Genomic DNA, 15,105 nt, shown 5'->3' with positions numbered 1-15,105 from the left:
AGGCAGCATTCTCAGGTTGATTTTCGATACTTGCAAACCGAATTAAATGCTAAATTCATATTTTATCAATAGTTCAATACCTTTAGTACTCACCAACATTGTTTTTATGTTTCGTTTATGAAATTATATAATCTGATGAACACATTTTATCTGACTGTCGAGATTTGTTTTCATTTCGTGCATTTTAAAATCGTGCAAGTTCTGAATCGGAATGAGGAGTGGTAATTTCTATTCATCGCTATTGGCGAGTTCTAGTAGCATTGTGTCATTGATAAATTGTGATTTCGGCATCTAATTCGGTTCCAAAGTATAGAAAATAAACTTCGGTTGAAGACGGTAAAATTCCCAGTTTTCGTAGTGGCGCCGGTTCTGACGTTTTCCTGGCATGTAAAAAATCAAAATTGTAAAAAAGCCAGAAAAACGTCAGATTTTTTGGACTACAATGGTCCTTGATCCCAGCTCTGATGTTTTGGTGGTTTTGTGTTTGCTCTGGCTGTCCTCATTTTGTATCAGTAAATTGGACGTTTGATTATTATACTATTATTTTTATCCGTTACCTGCAGCTATTTTTCAGTTAACTGAATGACATAACTTATTTTCGTGTGACATTTAAACGAAAATAGAAATATTCTCTGTATTGTATTTAAATGAAGCAGAGAATTTATTAAAAACACTTCTACACAATAATACATAAATTGATTTGTCAACTAGGCAATTTCGAAAATAATTACCTGGTACAGATAATTTCTATGTTTAACAGTTAATAAGATTTTAAAAATGCATGTTTTACTTACTATCAATTTGTGAATAAGGATTGCTTAATTCCCAAATTTAGACTTAATAATTGCAAGGCTACAATAATTGAACTATATCGCAAGTTTTTTGATTGGTGCATTGGCATATACCAGACATATACCAGATGTTTTTAAGTCTAAATTGAAATAACTTAATTTCAATAACATTGCCTTCATATAAAATTCCAATGCAATTTAGATACTGCTTATCCTTAGAAATTTCGGCATGCGTCTTGCGTCAAATAATCAAGTAATCTGCTAACCTTTCCTCGAAGCATATGAAAAAAATATATTTATGAGCATGGACTCATAACTCAAGTTTTTCTACATATTCATTGATGAAACAAGAATAGCAGCAGTCTCGTTTAAAGTCATCTTTTTGTAAGTTCTATGGTGGATTCAATGACCTTGTCAGCAAAAAAAAAATTATCATTGAGTCAAATGCTGACTGACGTTTTTCATACCAATTGTTAGTCCATTTTTATACACTGAAATGACGACGGATTTTCCCTTTATTTCACAAATATGACAATGGGCACATGGCAAGTGTGACCGGTCAACCAGGGGATGCTCACTCCTCCATGGCACCTGATCCCACCTCTAATGTTTCGGAGGTCCTTGTTTGCCCTGCTCTTATTTTGTATTGTTTTATGGACTTTGAGATTGAATACTGTTAGTTATCTCCATATCCGTCATACAATGTATGAACCTCGCTAAATGAACAGTTATTTTTTCATCACATTGGCACCAGCTTTAACAAGCTTTCCATTGCCTTTTGAAACATTTAAATAATCTATTTAAAAAGTCAATTGAAGTCATTTGTTTGGATTCCTATACACAAGAAGTCAGTTGCCTGGTGCAGTGGTAAGATTAATTGATTGATTGGTTGTATGTTGTTTAACGTCCCTCTCGAGAATTTTTCATTCACATGGAGACGCCACCACTTGCCGGTTGAGAGCTGCAAATATTGTTCTATGCTCGGCACTCAGTGCCTTTGAGAAGTGAGGGATCTTTTTCGTGCCAGCACCTACTGCGACACGGGGCCTCGGTTTAAACGGTCTCACCCGAAAGACCAGTCTCCATGTCCCGCAGTAGGATTCGAACCCGTGACGTAAGGATCGACTCCTTACTTCGCGATTCTAGAGCAGACGCTCTAACCACTGGGCCAAGCGGGTAAGAATATCTTGTCTCGAGCTACATTAATGTTGAGGTATCCGCAAGGAATATAAAATTCGATTTCAGCGCTCTATCTCTAGTTTGTAAAATGAGTGAAATAAAGCTTTCCCAATTTTATGTTTGATGGTTTATTTCAAAACGATGTGTTGTGCTTCAATAGAGTAGTGCACACTATACAAATGAGATATAATTCCACTACAATTGCAAATACAATACAAAAGCTAATGTTTCTATTATAGCACGATAAGAAAGCTTTATATTTGGAGAGTCCATGTATATATATATATATATATATTAAAATTCAAAAAATACAAATAAGATACAGTGATTGAAACAATCTTTACCCTTCCACTTTCAATTTTTATTAAGTCTTTCTAAAAAATCAAATTAAAGTGTAACAATAATGAGTTAAAACATGGAAACAAAATGATTGATTATTGGCTTGATGATTTATTGTTTTTTAATGTTAAAAATAGTCTAGTTTGAATTTGCTAAAAGGCTTAAACAAGCAATTACACATAAAATCAATGTACTGAAAGTTCTGTAAGATGGAGGCTTCATGAATGAGAGAACACGAAAGAAATATATTTGTCATACATTGCTGTAAAGAATATTATGAGGAATAATGTGTATTTTTTCAATTCAACATTTTTAAAAAGGATACTTCAATATTCATGAGGTTGTTGGGATTTTATAATTTCATCTTTGTAATGTAAACTTCACCTTGAACAAAGTTCACTGTTATTTAGATCAAATACTTTCAATATTAAACCCTTCAACGTCAAAACAGCAATTGACTAGGCCTGGTTGACATAAAACTTAGATGGGCTTACCTTTTATCTCAGTCTCACTTAAGGAATATATAGTGGAAAAGTGAGACTGAGATCAAAAGTGAGCTTTTCTAACTTTTATGCCCCCAAGCCAAAATTTCTGAATTCAGCACTGGGTTTTCAGCCAGTCAGGAGTTTCCATTTTTCAAGATATCTTATTTATGTCACAGAGACGTATACACAAATACTGTAAACATAATTATGAAATGTAACAGCTACCAAAATCAAAATTTCTCGGCCTTATTGTAATAATATTATAATATGAGCCAACATGGGAAAAGAAGCAACCAGATAATTGGACATGAAAAACATAATAGAGTACATTTTGTCTTAAACCTTTGTAATACAAAATTGGGTAACCTAGCTTGAAAGCATTACAGAATTCTTTTTAAGTAATACAACTTCATTAACATGCAATAAATGTTCGTGCCAGAATACATTTTTTTGAGTTGAATAAATATTATGCTTTCTTACTTTATGGAAAGGACAGTAAAGTATTACATACAATAACAAATATATATCTCGACAAAGGACAAGATAGGGTAAGACCAGTATTTGGCACCCGATTTTGGGTGTCTTTCAGAATGATCCAACAGTTTATCCATGAAAACCTGTTTTTACCCCTGTCACAAAAGGAGTACTGGTTTTAAGATTAAGAATATACAGAGATTGCAGTGAGGTCAGGAAATAGGTCAATTTTCGAAATTTCTTATTTTTATGCAAATTTTCACTAATTTTACAGCACATTTTCTTTCGGAAAACATAGGGCACACGCTTGCCTATCTACCAAATTTATATATTTTATAAACTGATATCAGATGAAGTATATGTGTAAAAATCTCAGATAGGCAAGCGTGTGCTCTATGTTTTCCGAAGAGAAATGTACCCAAAATTTGATGAACATTCACCAGAATTGAGGAAATTCGTGAAAATGTCCTATTTCTGAACCCTCTAGTGGCTTCCATGTAGTCTTTGAATCGAAATTTGTGCTTGTCTTAAAGTAAGCATCATTTTAACTTCTTAACTACAAACTATCAGTTTTATCAGTGTTCTGATTTTTATTTAAAAAATTCGGCTGTTACCCTATCTTGCCCTATCTGCGTCTCCACACTCAGTTTGATACAAGCGAATTATTGGTGAAGTTTTTACAATTTAATATGAAACTAAAGTTTAAACTTATCTGTAACTAGAGATAGGTTATCCTTTAATAAAAGAAGCAAACTCCTTCTAAATCCGCCACTTCATTTCTTCACGTTCTTTTTTTGGTGTGAGAATCGGTGGGAAAAGGCTCGACATATTGTAAGACGCGCTTAATTATCATCTGTTGGAACAAAATCTCCTTTTATTCTGTCTGATAAAAAAATAACGGTAAATCAGATTTTTTTTTTACATATTCCGTAGGAAATGTTTTCATATACACGTAATTTTAAATATATTCGACAAATCCTGTTTAATTTTAAAAAGTAGAAATGGTTGTTTATACTTGTATGTGACACGATCATTGCTTTAGACTATGCTTATCCTGGCGTCCAGAATACTAGTGAAACTCAGAGTCGCTCTAAAAATAGAATTCCCAAGATAATGAAAACAATTCCACTGATAGATGGTGCTTGGTGAATTCTTATTATTTACGTCATGGGCAAGACAATCACAATACACGGAGGCTGTTGATACGACACACACGAGCATGTTATTAAAAAGGATCCAAACTTGTCGCTAATTCCAAATCAGATGTACAGAATAGTAGCATTTGTTTCATGATTTTGTGATTTTGAAAATCGTTTCTTGATCTTTACCACAAGAATTTATTTGGGACTGATAGTAGTACCGCTTGCATTTAACGTGTAGTTTGAAATTTGTACTCGAGGAACAATTTTCGTTGTAGATCAAATCAGTCACTTTAGTGTGTCTTCTAACTCTTTCAGCTTTTCTTTTCCTACGCTGTGCTTCAGACAGATCAGACAGTCTTAATGAAATTGATTTACTTAGACAAATTATGCATCATTTCATTCCATAAAAATATTAATAAGAACTACAAACGAAAATGTTAAAGACATGATGAATGAAACAAATGGAGATATCTATAAAAGCGCAAACTGTTCATAACACTACATATTCACTGGATTTGAGGCCGTATTCACCGGAGGGTCATTGCATGTGCAGCTGTATTGTGACGTAATAAGTAATACTTTAAACAACGTTGTGAACAATAGGTACAACGGCCACAGCGACTTATGTATTTGAGCAGGAAAAATATCAAACAAACCTTTTTCAGGATTATTTTGAAACATTTGAAAGTCTTACATAGCGAAACTCGGAAAAGAAAACACGAAAGTTACAAACTGTAATCTTGGCATTTTGTTTTTCAACGACGGAAGTTCGTAAATAAAAGTGGTGTCAACAATCAATCTTTAATGACTTTTTTTATTCAAAGTCGGACTATATAATAAAACGAAGCGTTGCTTCGGTCAATATGAATATATTTCTGGTGAATGATAAACCATATTCAACAACAAAAGAGTCCATAATTGTACATCATTCAAAATAGTTTTTTTATTATAATCCTTTTTATTTATTTCTGAAAAGAGTTTGATATTTTATTTTTTTTTAGATTCAACAGTGTCTGATCTATTGGAAGTGAACATTTCCTGAACTCTAATTCTTGGATTTCTTATCATTCTTAGGAACTTTATCAGTCGCTGATTCCCCGGGACCAGATTTTCCACGAGATGTACTGTTTACCTTGCTATTACTTTTTACAATACCCCCTTCAGTATTTTGTGACGGAGCATCAGCCAAAACCTTTCCACTAGTTGTACTCTTTATCGAACTTTTACTTCTTACAGGGCCACCTTCAACATTTGGGGACAGAGCAACAACCGATTTTTCACGAGATGTACTGTTTACCTTGCTATTAATTTTTACAGTACCTCCTTCAGTATTTTGTGTCGGAGCATCAGCCGAAACCTTTCCATGAGTTGCACTGTTTATCCAACTATTACTTCTTACTTGACCACCTTCAATATTTGGGGAGAGAGTATCAGCCGATGACTTTTTAAGAGTTGTACTATCTATCATGCTCTTACTTCTAACGGGACCACCTTTAATATCTTTGGACATTGCATCAGTCTCTGACCTTCCATAAGTTTTACTGCTGATCGAGGTATTACTTTTAATAATACCACCTTCACTACTTGGGGACGGAGCACCAGCCGGTGAACTTCCATGACTTCCACTGTTAAGCGAGCTAACACTGCTAAAAGTGTCCTCCATAGTGAATTTGGGAGATTGGGGATGGGGAGAGGACGATACGCTTATATCACCTAGATTACCTGTTGATTCCCTATCGTATTTATCACAATTCTGTAACTTTTGATTCTGACACGTGCATATAAAATAGTTACCAGTTGAAAAATCATATCCATTATATTTTTCTTTTAAACACTGGGAAAAAAGTCTGCTTTTCCACTTTTTCTTATAATGTAAAAACATTCGTCCCATAATATTTTTCTTGCGCAAAGTTTTGATTTATTTACTCTCTCTAGGAACGAATAATCAATCACTCGTTCCTGATATAGATTGTCAATAACTTTTTTAAGGTCGACCCTTGATTTGATTTTGCAGTGAACACATTTGGGTTTACACCCAGTTTTTCCATTTCTGTATTTTTCATATCCCAAAAGCAAGATATTGGCTAGATCCTCTCGTTTTTCCTGTTTCAATGCCTCTATAGAACCCATAAACTTCGTATTATCATTTCTAGATAGTATAAGTAGCAGACATCGCACACGTTCGGATCTGTTTGAAAACGACATGATTTCTTCGCTGTCAGATTGATAAATAGCTTCGTTCTCGACGAGTAGGTCTAACATATTGTCTTGAAGTGTTATATTGTCCATCAAAAGCTTATGTTCGTCTTTTAGAACTTCAACGTGGAAATCTAAAATTATCAGTATTCAAGTTCAAAAAGTTTAATATTTATAATATAATTGTTTTATTTCAGATTTGAATTCCTCGACGTACTTATTTCATTATTATTTACAAAAAGATAAATATACATTTCTTTTCAATTTTTATCTAAATATATATGAATATGGAAATTACAGTATACTTAAAAGTTTTTAATTTATTGTAACTAGTTTCTTTTGAATAATACTGATGTGTCAGAGAATAAATCATATCGTAGTGATTTAGAAAGCTCAACATACCACTATCCTCCTCATTGGAAGTCGCTGGTCTTGATGTGTATCTTTCTTTAACTCTTGTCGTTTTCTTCGGATTTGTCTTTTTGTCCTTATCCGAAGCATTATCCGGTGTCCGAGGAATTTGACTACAGAGATATTGTATGGTGGAGGACATGTTGTCAAGTTTCTCTTCCATTAAAGGTAGTTTTTCAAATATTTTATCAACTTTTGATGTCAGGTTTTTTAATATGTCCAAAATCTGTTAAAAAATATAGTTCATCAAACAAGTTAGTTTCATCGGTTATTTATGTAACGACATATATTTGCATTTCTGTTAATTTCATAATTTTACATAGATTTTATTAAGCATTTAATTTTACAAAGTCTATCAATGCATTTCATGCACTCAATAACAAAGACTATAAAATAGTTTCTTTCTCATCGCATATTGTTTATTTAAGAATAATTTGCTAAACTAGAACCTTACGCATTTTAAGTACTTTTATTTTAATATGTAAAACCCTTATATTTAATAAAGTTTAAATGACAGATCCTTTATCACGACCACCAAAAAGATTAATTGATTGGTAACAGACATTTTTGCGACCGAATCCCGGTAAATGCATTAAAATAGAAGCTTCAGGTGTCACTGATTAATTTCAGTTTTGATGTTTTTTTTAAATTTCATTTCGATGACTTACTATAAAATTTATAGGCTAATTGTTGTCACGGCTCAAAATACATTTAACTCATGCCAGACTCTGCTACCTGGCATAAGATAAGAGCAATGACGCGATCTCTAACTATAGAATGTATAAACTAATTTTGTACCCGACTCAGAATACATTTGGCATTATTCTTAGACCTAATTCATTGGTACTATGGTTACTGCTGAACTTAATAACAAAATGTCTTTTACAAAATAGACTAGGTTTGGAATTTATCGCATTGCTAATAAAGCATCCAACATACATTGAATTTAATTATATTTGTGTGAAATGCTTTATTCAGTCATGATATAATAAAAATTTATTGAACGAGCCTCCAAGCATGACGGTGTATAAAGTTTACATTTCATTTTCCTCGGTTTACTTCATAATTTGACAATGGAAAACTTTAACGACATCATTTTCAATTTAAAATGCTGAAATCATTGAAGATTATATACCAAGACTGTTCCATCCTCACATCTAATATTGGTGTCGTTTTACATGATTAATCGTTTATGCTCCAAAAACTGTCTAAACACCTTATAATATTAACATAATTTTTGCAATTTGCTGTACATTTAATACATTTTGATGATAATGAGAAGATAGATAATAATAGCGGCTTTATCAAATAAAAAAATATCAAGACCTTATTTCTGAATATACCAACATCATCAGCTTAAAAATTTACGGCTATTCACCTTTATGCACAACCATTCCCAACGAAAATTAAAGTCCAGGCTTTTTAAATAACATTGACAGCTGCTTTTTCAATAAAAATGGAAATAGTAAAATTATTTTGTTAAAAGACATTCTGATTGCACACACAAGTACTCTGAAGTTGACATCAAAGAGATCCTTAGAGTTTCTCATTGACAAAACATGTATCTATGTAGTTTTTGGACACCAGATATTCCAATAATTTTTTGAAATTCTCATGGGTACCAATTGTGCTCCGTTATTAGCAGACCTATTTTGAAATTTATATCAATTCATATTGATTGTTTTACCTTTCAAAATTTGTTCCTATACAAATCTATACAGAAAAAGTCTAATATTTTTAATGTTTTGCTGAGCGGGCATAAAAAATCGATGTTGGATTGCTGAGTGAGATGTTGGACCGCTCGGAGAGATGTTGGATCGCTTACGTCACAGAATGGGCGGAGCTTAATTTCATTTTCATTCTCTGGTTTTAAAACAGTGACAGATTTAATGTAACATTACGGAATATAGTACAAAATACATGTATGTCAAAAAATATATAATAAAGTGAAAGGTACCTGGTATATTAAAACATTTAGTTACAGAGTTCTCGGGTAAAATGACCTCAGGCAGACAGTTTGGTTCTTGGGTCCGACAAAACGCATGTTGCCCTCGAACTCAGTCAATAAATGTATACTGTTAACTAATGCAAAAATAGATATCACAGAAATGTCTGAGGATATCATATAAAGGGGTTTATGGCGGATATGACCAGTCGACATGGGAACTTTCTCTACAATGGTCCTTGATCCCAACTCTGATGTTTTGATTGGTTTGCGGTTGCTCTGCCCGTCCTCATTTTGTATCAGTGAAATGGACGTTTGATTATTATACTATTATTTTTATCCGTTACCTGCAGCTAATTTTCAGTAAACTGAATGACATAATTTATTCTCGTGCGACATTTAAAAGAAATTGAAATATTCTCTGCCAGTACATTGTATTTAAATGAAGCAGAGAATTTATTCAAAACTCTTCTACACAATAATACTACTAGTACATAAATTCATTTGTCAGTTAGACAATTTCAAAAATAATTACCTGGTATAGTACCTACAGATAGTTTCTATATTTAACAGTTAATTAGATTCAAAAAACGCATGTTTAGGATTGCTAAATAACCAAATGTTGACTTTATTATTGCAAGGCTACAATTGAACTATATCGCAGGTTTTGTAATTAGTGCATTGACATATACCATACGTTTTAAGTCTAAATTGAAATAATTTAATTTCAAGTACATTATTTTCATTTAAAACCCCAATGCAATTTAGATATCGCTAATACTTAGAAATTGTGGCTTGCGTCTTGTGTCAAATAATCAAATAATCTGCCTACCTTTACTCGAAGCATATGAAAAAAATATAAAGGAGCATGGAAACATATCTTAAGTTTGCTCTACATATACATTGATGAAACAAGAACATAAGCAGTCTCGTTTAAAGTCATCATTTTGTAAGTTCTATGGTCGATTCAATGACCTTGTCAGCAAATACAATTTATCATTGAGTCAAATGCTGACTGACATTTTTCATACCAATTGTAAGTCCATTATTTATACACTTTGACGACGGATTTTCCCTTTATTTCACAATTATGACAATGGGCACACGGCAGGTGTGACCGGTCAGCAGGGGATGCTCACTCCTCCATGTCACCTGATCCCACCTCTGATGTTTTGGAGGTCCGTGTTTGCTCTGCTCTTATTTTGTATTGTTTTATGGACTTTGAGATTGAATACTGTTCGTAATCTCTATATCCTTCATACAATGTATGAACTCCGGTAAATGAAAAGTTAAGTTTTCATCAAAGAATAAGATAGGACAAGTAATGTCGCATGGCCCCCAAATTTCTCAGAAAATAGATTACTTGTATATAAAAAGACACCCCAGTCTTTTGAAAGATGGAAACACCTACTTTTTATAAAACATATTAGATTTCTTCTCATTCATCCATAAAATGAATTTTAGAGGACTTTGTTTCTGCACAATCACGAAAAATAGTAAGAATATGCAGTATTTTCAGCATTCTTACGCTCTAAAAACTATGAGCGACTAAGAGTACCACTAAGATATTTTGTTATTTGAGAGCAATACATAAGTACTTACTCTGTATAAAAAATCTTCGTGGTACTCTTAGTCGCTCATATTTAAATATTTAAAAAATCAAGAAAAAAAATCGTGTAAATTGTATAAAACTCGATTGATAATGATCAACCTGCTTTTTTCCGGATTAACAATGTGACGGGTATGTTATGTTATATACAAGCTGCTCCTTATCAAACGGTAGTTATTTGTAATTTTTTCGCAAGATACATAATTTACACAAGTTTTTCAAACCATCAATCGTCTCGGATAAGGAAAAAGTTGTTTAGAATTAATAAACTCACCGGTTATATTTCAAGTCAAAATAGCTCAGTAGTGCGACACTGCTGACAGGACATGCCATAGAAATTTCGACTGGATTGCCACTTTTCTGATAGGATCAGTCATGTTTTGGTGAAAAATCAAATGAATATTTTCCTGCATGCAATGCTACTAAACGAAATAATCCATGATACTATTTCCACTTGAAGTACAGTAAAACTCGTTTAGTACGAACACGGATATTGCGAATTTACGGATATAGCGAAGTCATCTAAGATCCCCAGCTATATAAATTTAATGAATTTCTTATACGGTTATAACGAATTACGGATATAGCGAAGTAATTTCATAGGTCCCAGCGACTTCGTTATAACCGAGTTTTGCTGTATATTTCACGAAATTACGATGAGTACGAAGCGTCTGCTGTACGACGCCATTTTTATTTTGAGTGGGAGCGGATCAAATCCACCACACGCACCTGCTTTGAATAAATCCTCAATAGGTTATTTTTAACGATTTGTTTCTGCTTCAAAATTATAAGGACAACTTTTAAAACTTAACATAACAAGGTGAATTTGTATTTTTCATTTTATTACTATTAAAAAAAATATTTATTAATGGCAGGGACATATATGATATATGTTTATTCACCAATCAAGGGCCCACGGGGGGCATGAACAATTATTACAAAATGATAACATTGATTACAATTCTATATTAAGGATAATGTATGTCTCTGTTAATGCACAGGAGCTCGCGTACCTATCAATTACACCCAAATTTTCATTAAATAAAAAAAATACGTAATACCTATAATAATATTATTATTATAGGTATTACGTATCTTTTTAGTTTACCAAAAATTTCGGCAAAATTGATAGATACGCGAACTCCTGTGGTTAATGGAAATATGAGATTAAAAAAAAAAGAAACACAAGTTCTGGATGACGAGAGTACAAAGACATCCTAGATTCATCCTTGCAGAAACAATGTTCCTGTTCTCACAGCTAGGAGTTTCGAGATTGTAACTTTTTGTTCGAATTTCCTTACATCTGTCAATACCCAATATTCGAAATTAAAAAGTGAATCTATACAGCCAAAGATCAATTCTTAAAAGTATAAAAGGAATCTTGCAAACAATAAAAAACAATAAACACATGTATGAACACCCAGAAATGGTGAATTCAATATTTTCGACGCTATTGTTGATCAGAAGGTAGGCAATATTCCTATCGTGGCACGGTACATTGTATATGTTCACACGACGGATAGGCCTATCTACATGTATGAATAGAATATTTTAATTTTTTTTTATTTTGATATTTTGTTATTTTGAAACAAGTTTAATTAAAAAAATATATGTTTACTTTGTAGTTTTACTCTGTGTTCTTTTCTTAAATTTGTCGTTTTTTTTTAAAGATAAAAACGATGTTTCTGTATATAATTTTTTTTCTTCATTATATATCGCTGAAAATATTTATCAAATTTTTTTAAACTGAAATATTTCAATTATTTCAGGTAGTTTCACTCAAATTTAGACACGAAACACGGAATATTGACCCTGATCACCAGACACAGACTCCCTGTGTAATGCTACGTGTATATAGATTTTTGACATCTTGGGTATTGGAGGTCTCCAGGTAAATAACACCACTATAACTAAGACCACTCCCCCTCCTCAGGTAACCGTACGGTAAAAAAATTGGGTCTTTAACAACTTGCTCTAATTGTTTTTTTCTTTAAAAGATCACACAAAATTAATATTATGAAAAATGAGGTTGTATTGAGGATGGCCGGGGTTGTAAGATATACTTTCCTTCCAAGATCCCTTTTGCAACTCATTTTATAGCTACAGAATTGGAAACTGAAACCCTGGGGCTGAAGGGTTTAAAGCCTCTTGTAAACCCCCTTAAATCATAATTTGACAGTGAAAAAAAGGTGAATCTGTCGTACGTTACAAATATTTCATGAACTTGTAGATTGGCAGGCTCTAATCATTTTTCTTCATAAAATACCAATTTCATTAGTATCTCAATAATCAGTCGTCTTATAGTTAGGAAATATTATAAACTGATCATTGATTTAAATTCTTAATGAAAATCAATGATTTTGATTCACCGATATGACTTTCTGTATCCAATCGTACATGTAAATATCTACTTATAGTACAATGGAAAACCCATTATTGTTTTGGTATTGTCATTATGTAACATGAGGCTACAATACATGAGTGAAATAGAATCATCACTCTAAAATCTTTTTGATCAATTGTGGTAGATGTAGTTTTTTACTAGTTAAATTATAAAATAATAAAGGGAGGATGTCACTATATAATGTTTAAAGTATCATACAGGAAATGAAATCGGACAATGAGATTCAAGTTAAAGTTTAAAAATTATTTTTTGTAAACTCTTGACGAAATTATTACAATGCTGATCTAGGGTTACAAAAGCTGAAGGACTGTAGCTCTCTGCTTGGGTAAATTCGGACAGATAAATTGCCCCCCCCCCTTTAATTTTCATACCAGTGTATGAAAATGCAAATATTTGCCGCATACATACACGTACACTGTACAATGTAAGACTCTTTTAAAAAGTATATACGAGTATGTTTATAAGTTTTTCCACTGTTAAGAGAGATGTAGTGAAGTAAACGGGAAGAAATTTGTTGCAATATTCCACGTATAGATTAAGCTACATGAATATGGGAGTCTGCGACAGAAAATGCATTGTGTATTTTACAGGGAGTCTTCGACATAAAATGCATTGTGTGTTTTACAGTTTGTTATTTTTTTGGTTATTTATTTTACTTGTTACCAGGTAGATCCGATATCAGCTTATTTGTTTCCTACCAGTGACTCTGGAGGGAGCTGCAGATTTTGTCTGTGTCTGTCCGTCTGTCTGTCTAGCTGTACTCTTTCAGTTCACATGTGCCACTTGTTTTTCTTCACTTTTTTCTAAACATTTGCAAATATTGAGCTGCGTAATTTTTTATATGCGGGTTTTTCTTGCTGAATTATAAATAAAGTTTGCATTTTTTCCGCTTAAATGATCTTTGACGGAATTTGGGGACTTTCTTGTTTTTAACTAGATTAAACCTTGAGTTTCAGGGACCTGTATTGCTGGGGGCAATGATAATACCCCGATGTGTGTTGAATATTATTACTACGTAACTACCTAACTATTACTTGTCTAGGAACTTAGTAGTAGGAAGATCATATAAATTTCTAGAATTTAGGTTGCATACACGTTAAACAGGTCTGGACGATTTCTAAATATGGAAGTCAAGAACGATAACTGTGAATTGCTATTAATACACAGAATAAACAAGGCACTAATCCTTCTGACCAATCAGATAACAGCATTTAGACAAACCCATGAGAGAATAAATAAAACACGTGGTTTTTAAGTTTTTGTTCAAAAGATTTTTTTAGAACAAACTTTTTGTAAACTTGATGTGCATTTTGAAATAATATGATATTTATGACAATTCTACCGTGAACAAACACGATTTGAAAGCTTGGAATACGTTTTAAGTGCGATAGAAAAAATATGTCTCTAGGAGTTAACAATCGCAAAAGTTTACTTACGTTAAAAAATTGATATAAATACGGTAAATTTTCAGTTTTTAGAGCCTGACATAAAAATCTTATCGAAAAGATAACAGTCTTTATTATTTTTGAGTCTTTATTACAGAATAGTAGTAGTCCATGCAGTTTCTGATATGCGAGGTAAGATATTGGGATAAAACGCATTCATGTATAATTACAGGATTCTCTTTTCTCCACGTTAAACGCCTTTCCTTATGCCCATTTAAAGTCTGCATAGCTAAGTATTCGGCGCTCAGGAAACCCGTGATAATGCAAAACTATATGTGTATACTCCATACGATAAACACTTGTGTGAGTTGATCTATACACATGGAATTTAAGCATTATCGATGAAAATCGGACGGCTAAGCAAAATTATATTTACCATCATATTATAATCTCTGGTAAATGTTATATAATTGAACTTGATGAAAACTTGCTGGTGCGATCTATTCCTCCATAAACGATTGCATTCTATCGTGCTTTATTTTTTTTCTTTACCGAGATAAAAATGTCAAGGTTGTTCACGGTAAAAATGTGGGGAATACCTTATTCTTCAAAAGTTTTCATCTTACTTCGACGGATTTTTTGTTAAAAAAATCTTTTTGAGGAAAAAAAACAAAAGCACGTGTTATCTTTTTGTTCTTTTAAAATATGTTTTGGGGGTGTGTAAAAATGCTGTTGTCTGATTGGA

At 32.6% G+C, this 15,105-nt stretch overlaps 1 protein-coding gene across 1 annotated transcript; it reads right to left on the bottom strand.

Annotated features, from left to right (window-relative positions):
- Positions 1 to 5,503: 5,503 nt before the first annotated feature.
- On the bottom strand, positions 5,504 to 7,239 carry LOC134274992 (uncharacterized). The gene is made up of 2 exons (XM_062757236.1): positions 7,009 to 7,239; positions 5,504 to 6,740 (listed from the first exon to the last, which is right to left on the bottom strand). The coding sequence occupies exons 1-2, from the start codon at positions 7,178 to 7,180 to the stop codon at positions 6,238 to 6,240; spliced, it is 675 nt and encodes a 224-aa protein (XP_062613220.1). The 5' UTR covers positions 7,181 to 7,239; the 3' UTR covers positions 5,504 to 6,237.
- Positions 7,240 to 15,105: the final 7,866 nt, after the last annotated feature.

Source organism: Saccostrea cucullata, unplaced genomic scaffold (assembly GCF_032062105.1).
Source record: "Saccostrea cucullata isolate Sc308-1 unplaced genomic scaffold, CSIRO_AGI_Scuc_v1 ctg6347, whole genome shotgun sequence".
Classification (NCBI taxonomy): Eukaryota; Metazoa; Mollusca; class Bivalvia; order Ostreida; family Ostreidae; genus Saccostrea; species Saccostrea cuccullata.
The sequence above is the reverse complement of the archived record's forward strand: the minus strand, read 5'-3'. Positions and strand labels throughout refer to the sequence as shown.

What these genes read in the sequence shown, in the direction of transcription:
- LOC134274992 (XM_062757236.1), bottom strand. Translation starts at nt 7,180, where the DNA reads ATGGAAGAGAAACTTGACAACATGTCCTCCACCATACAATATCTCTGT. An exon ending in TTCCAATGAGGAGGATAGTG is followed by an intron (nt 6,741 to 7,008) that starts GTATGTTGAGCT and finishes TGATAATTTTAG; the next exon opens with ATTTCCACGTTGAAGTTCTA.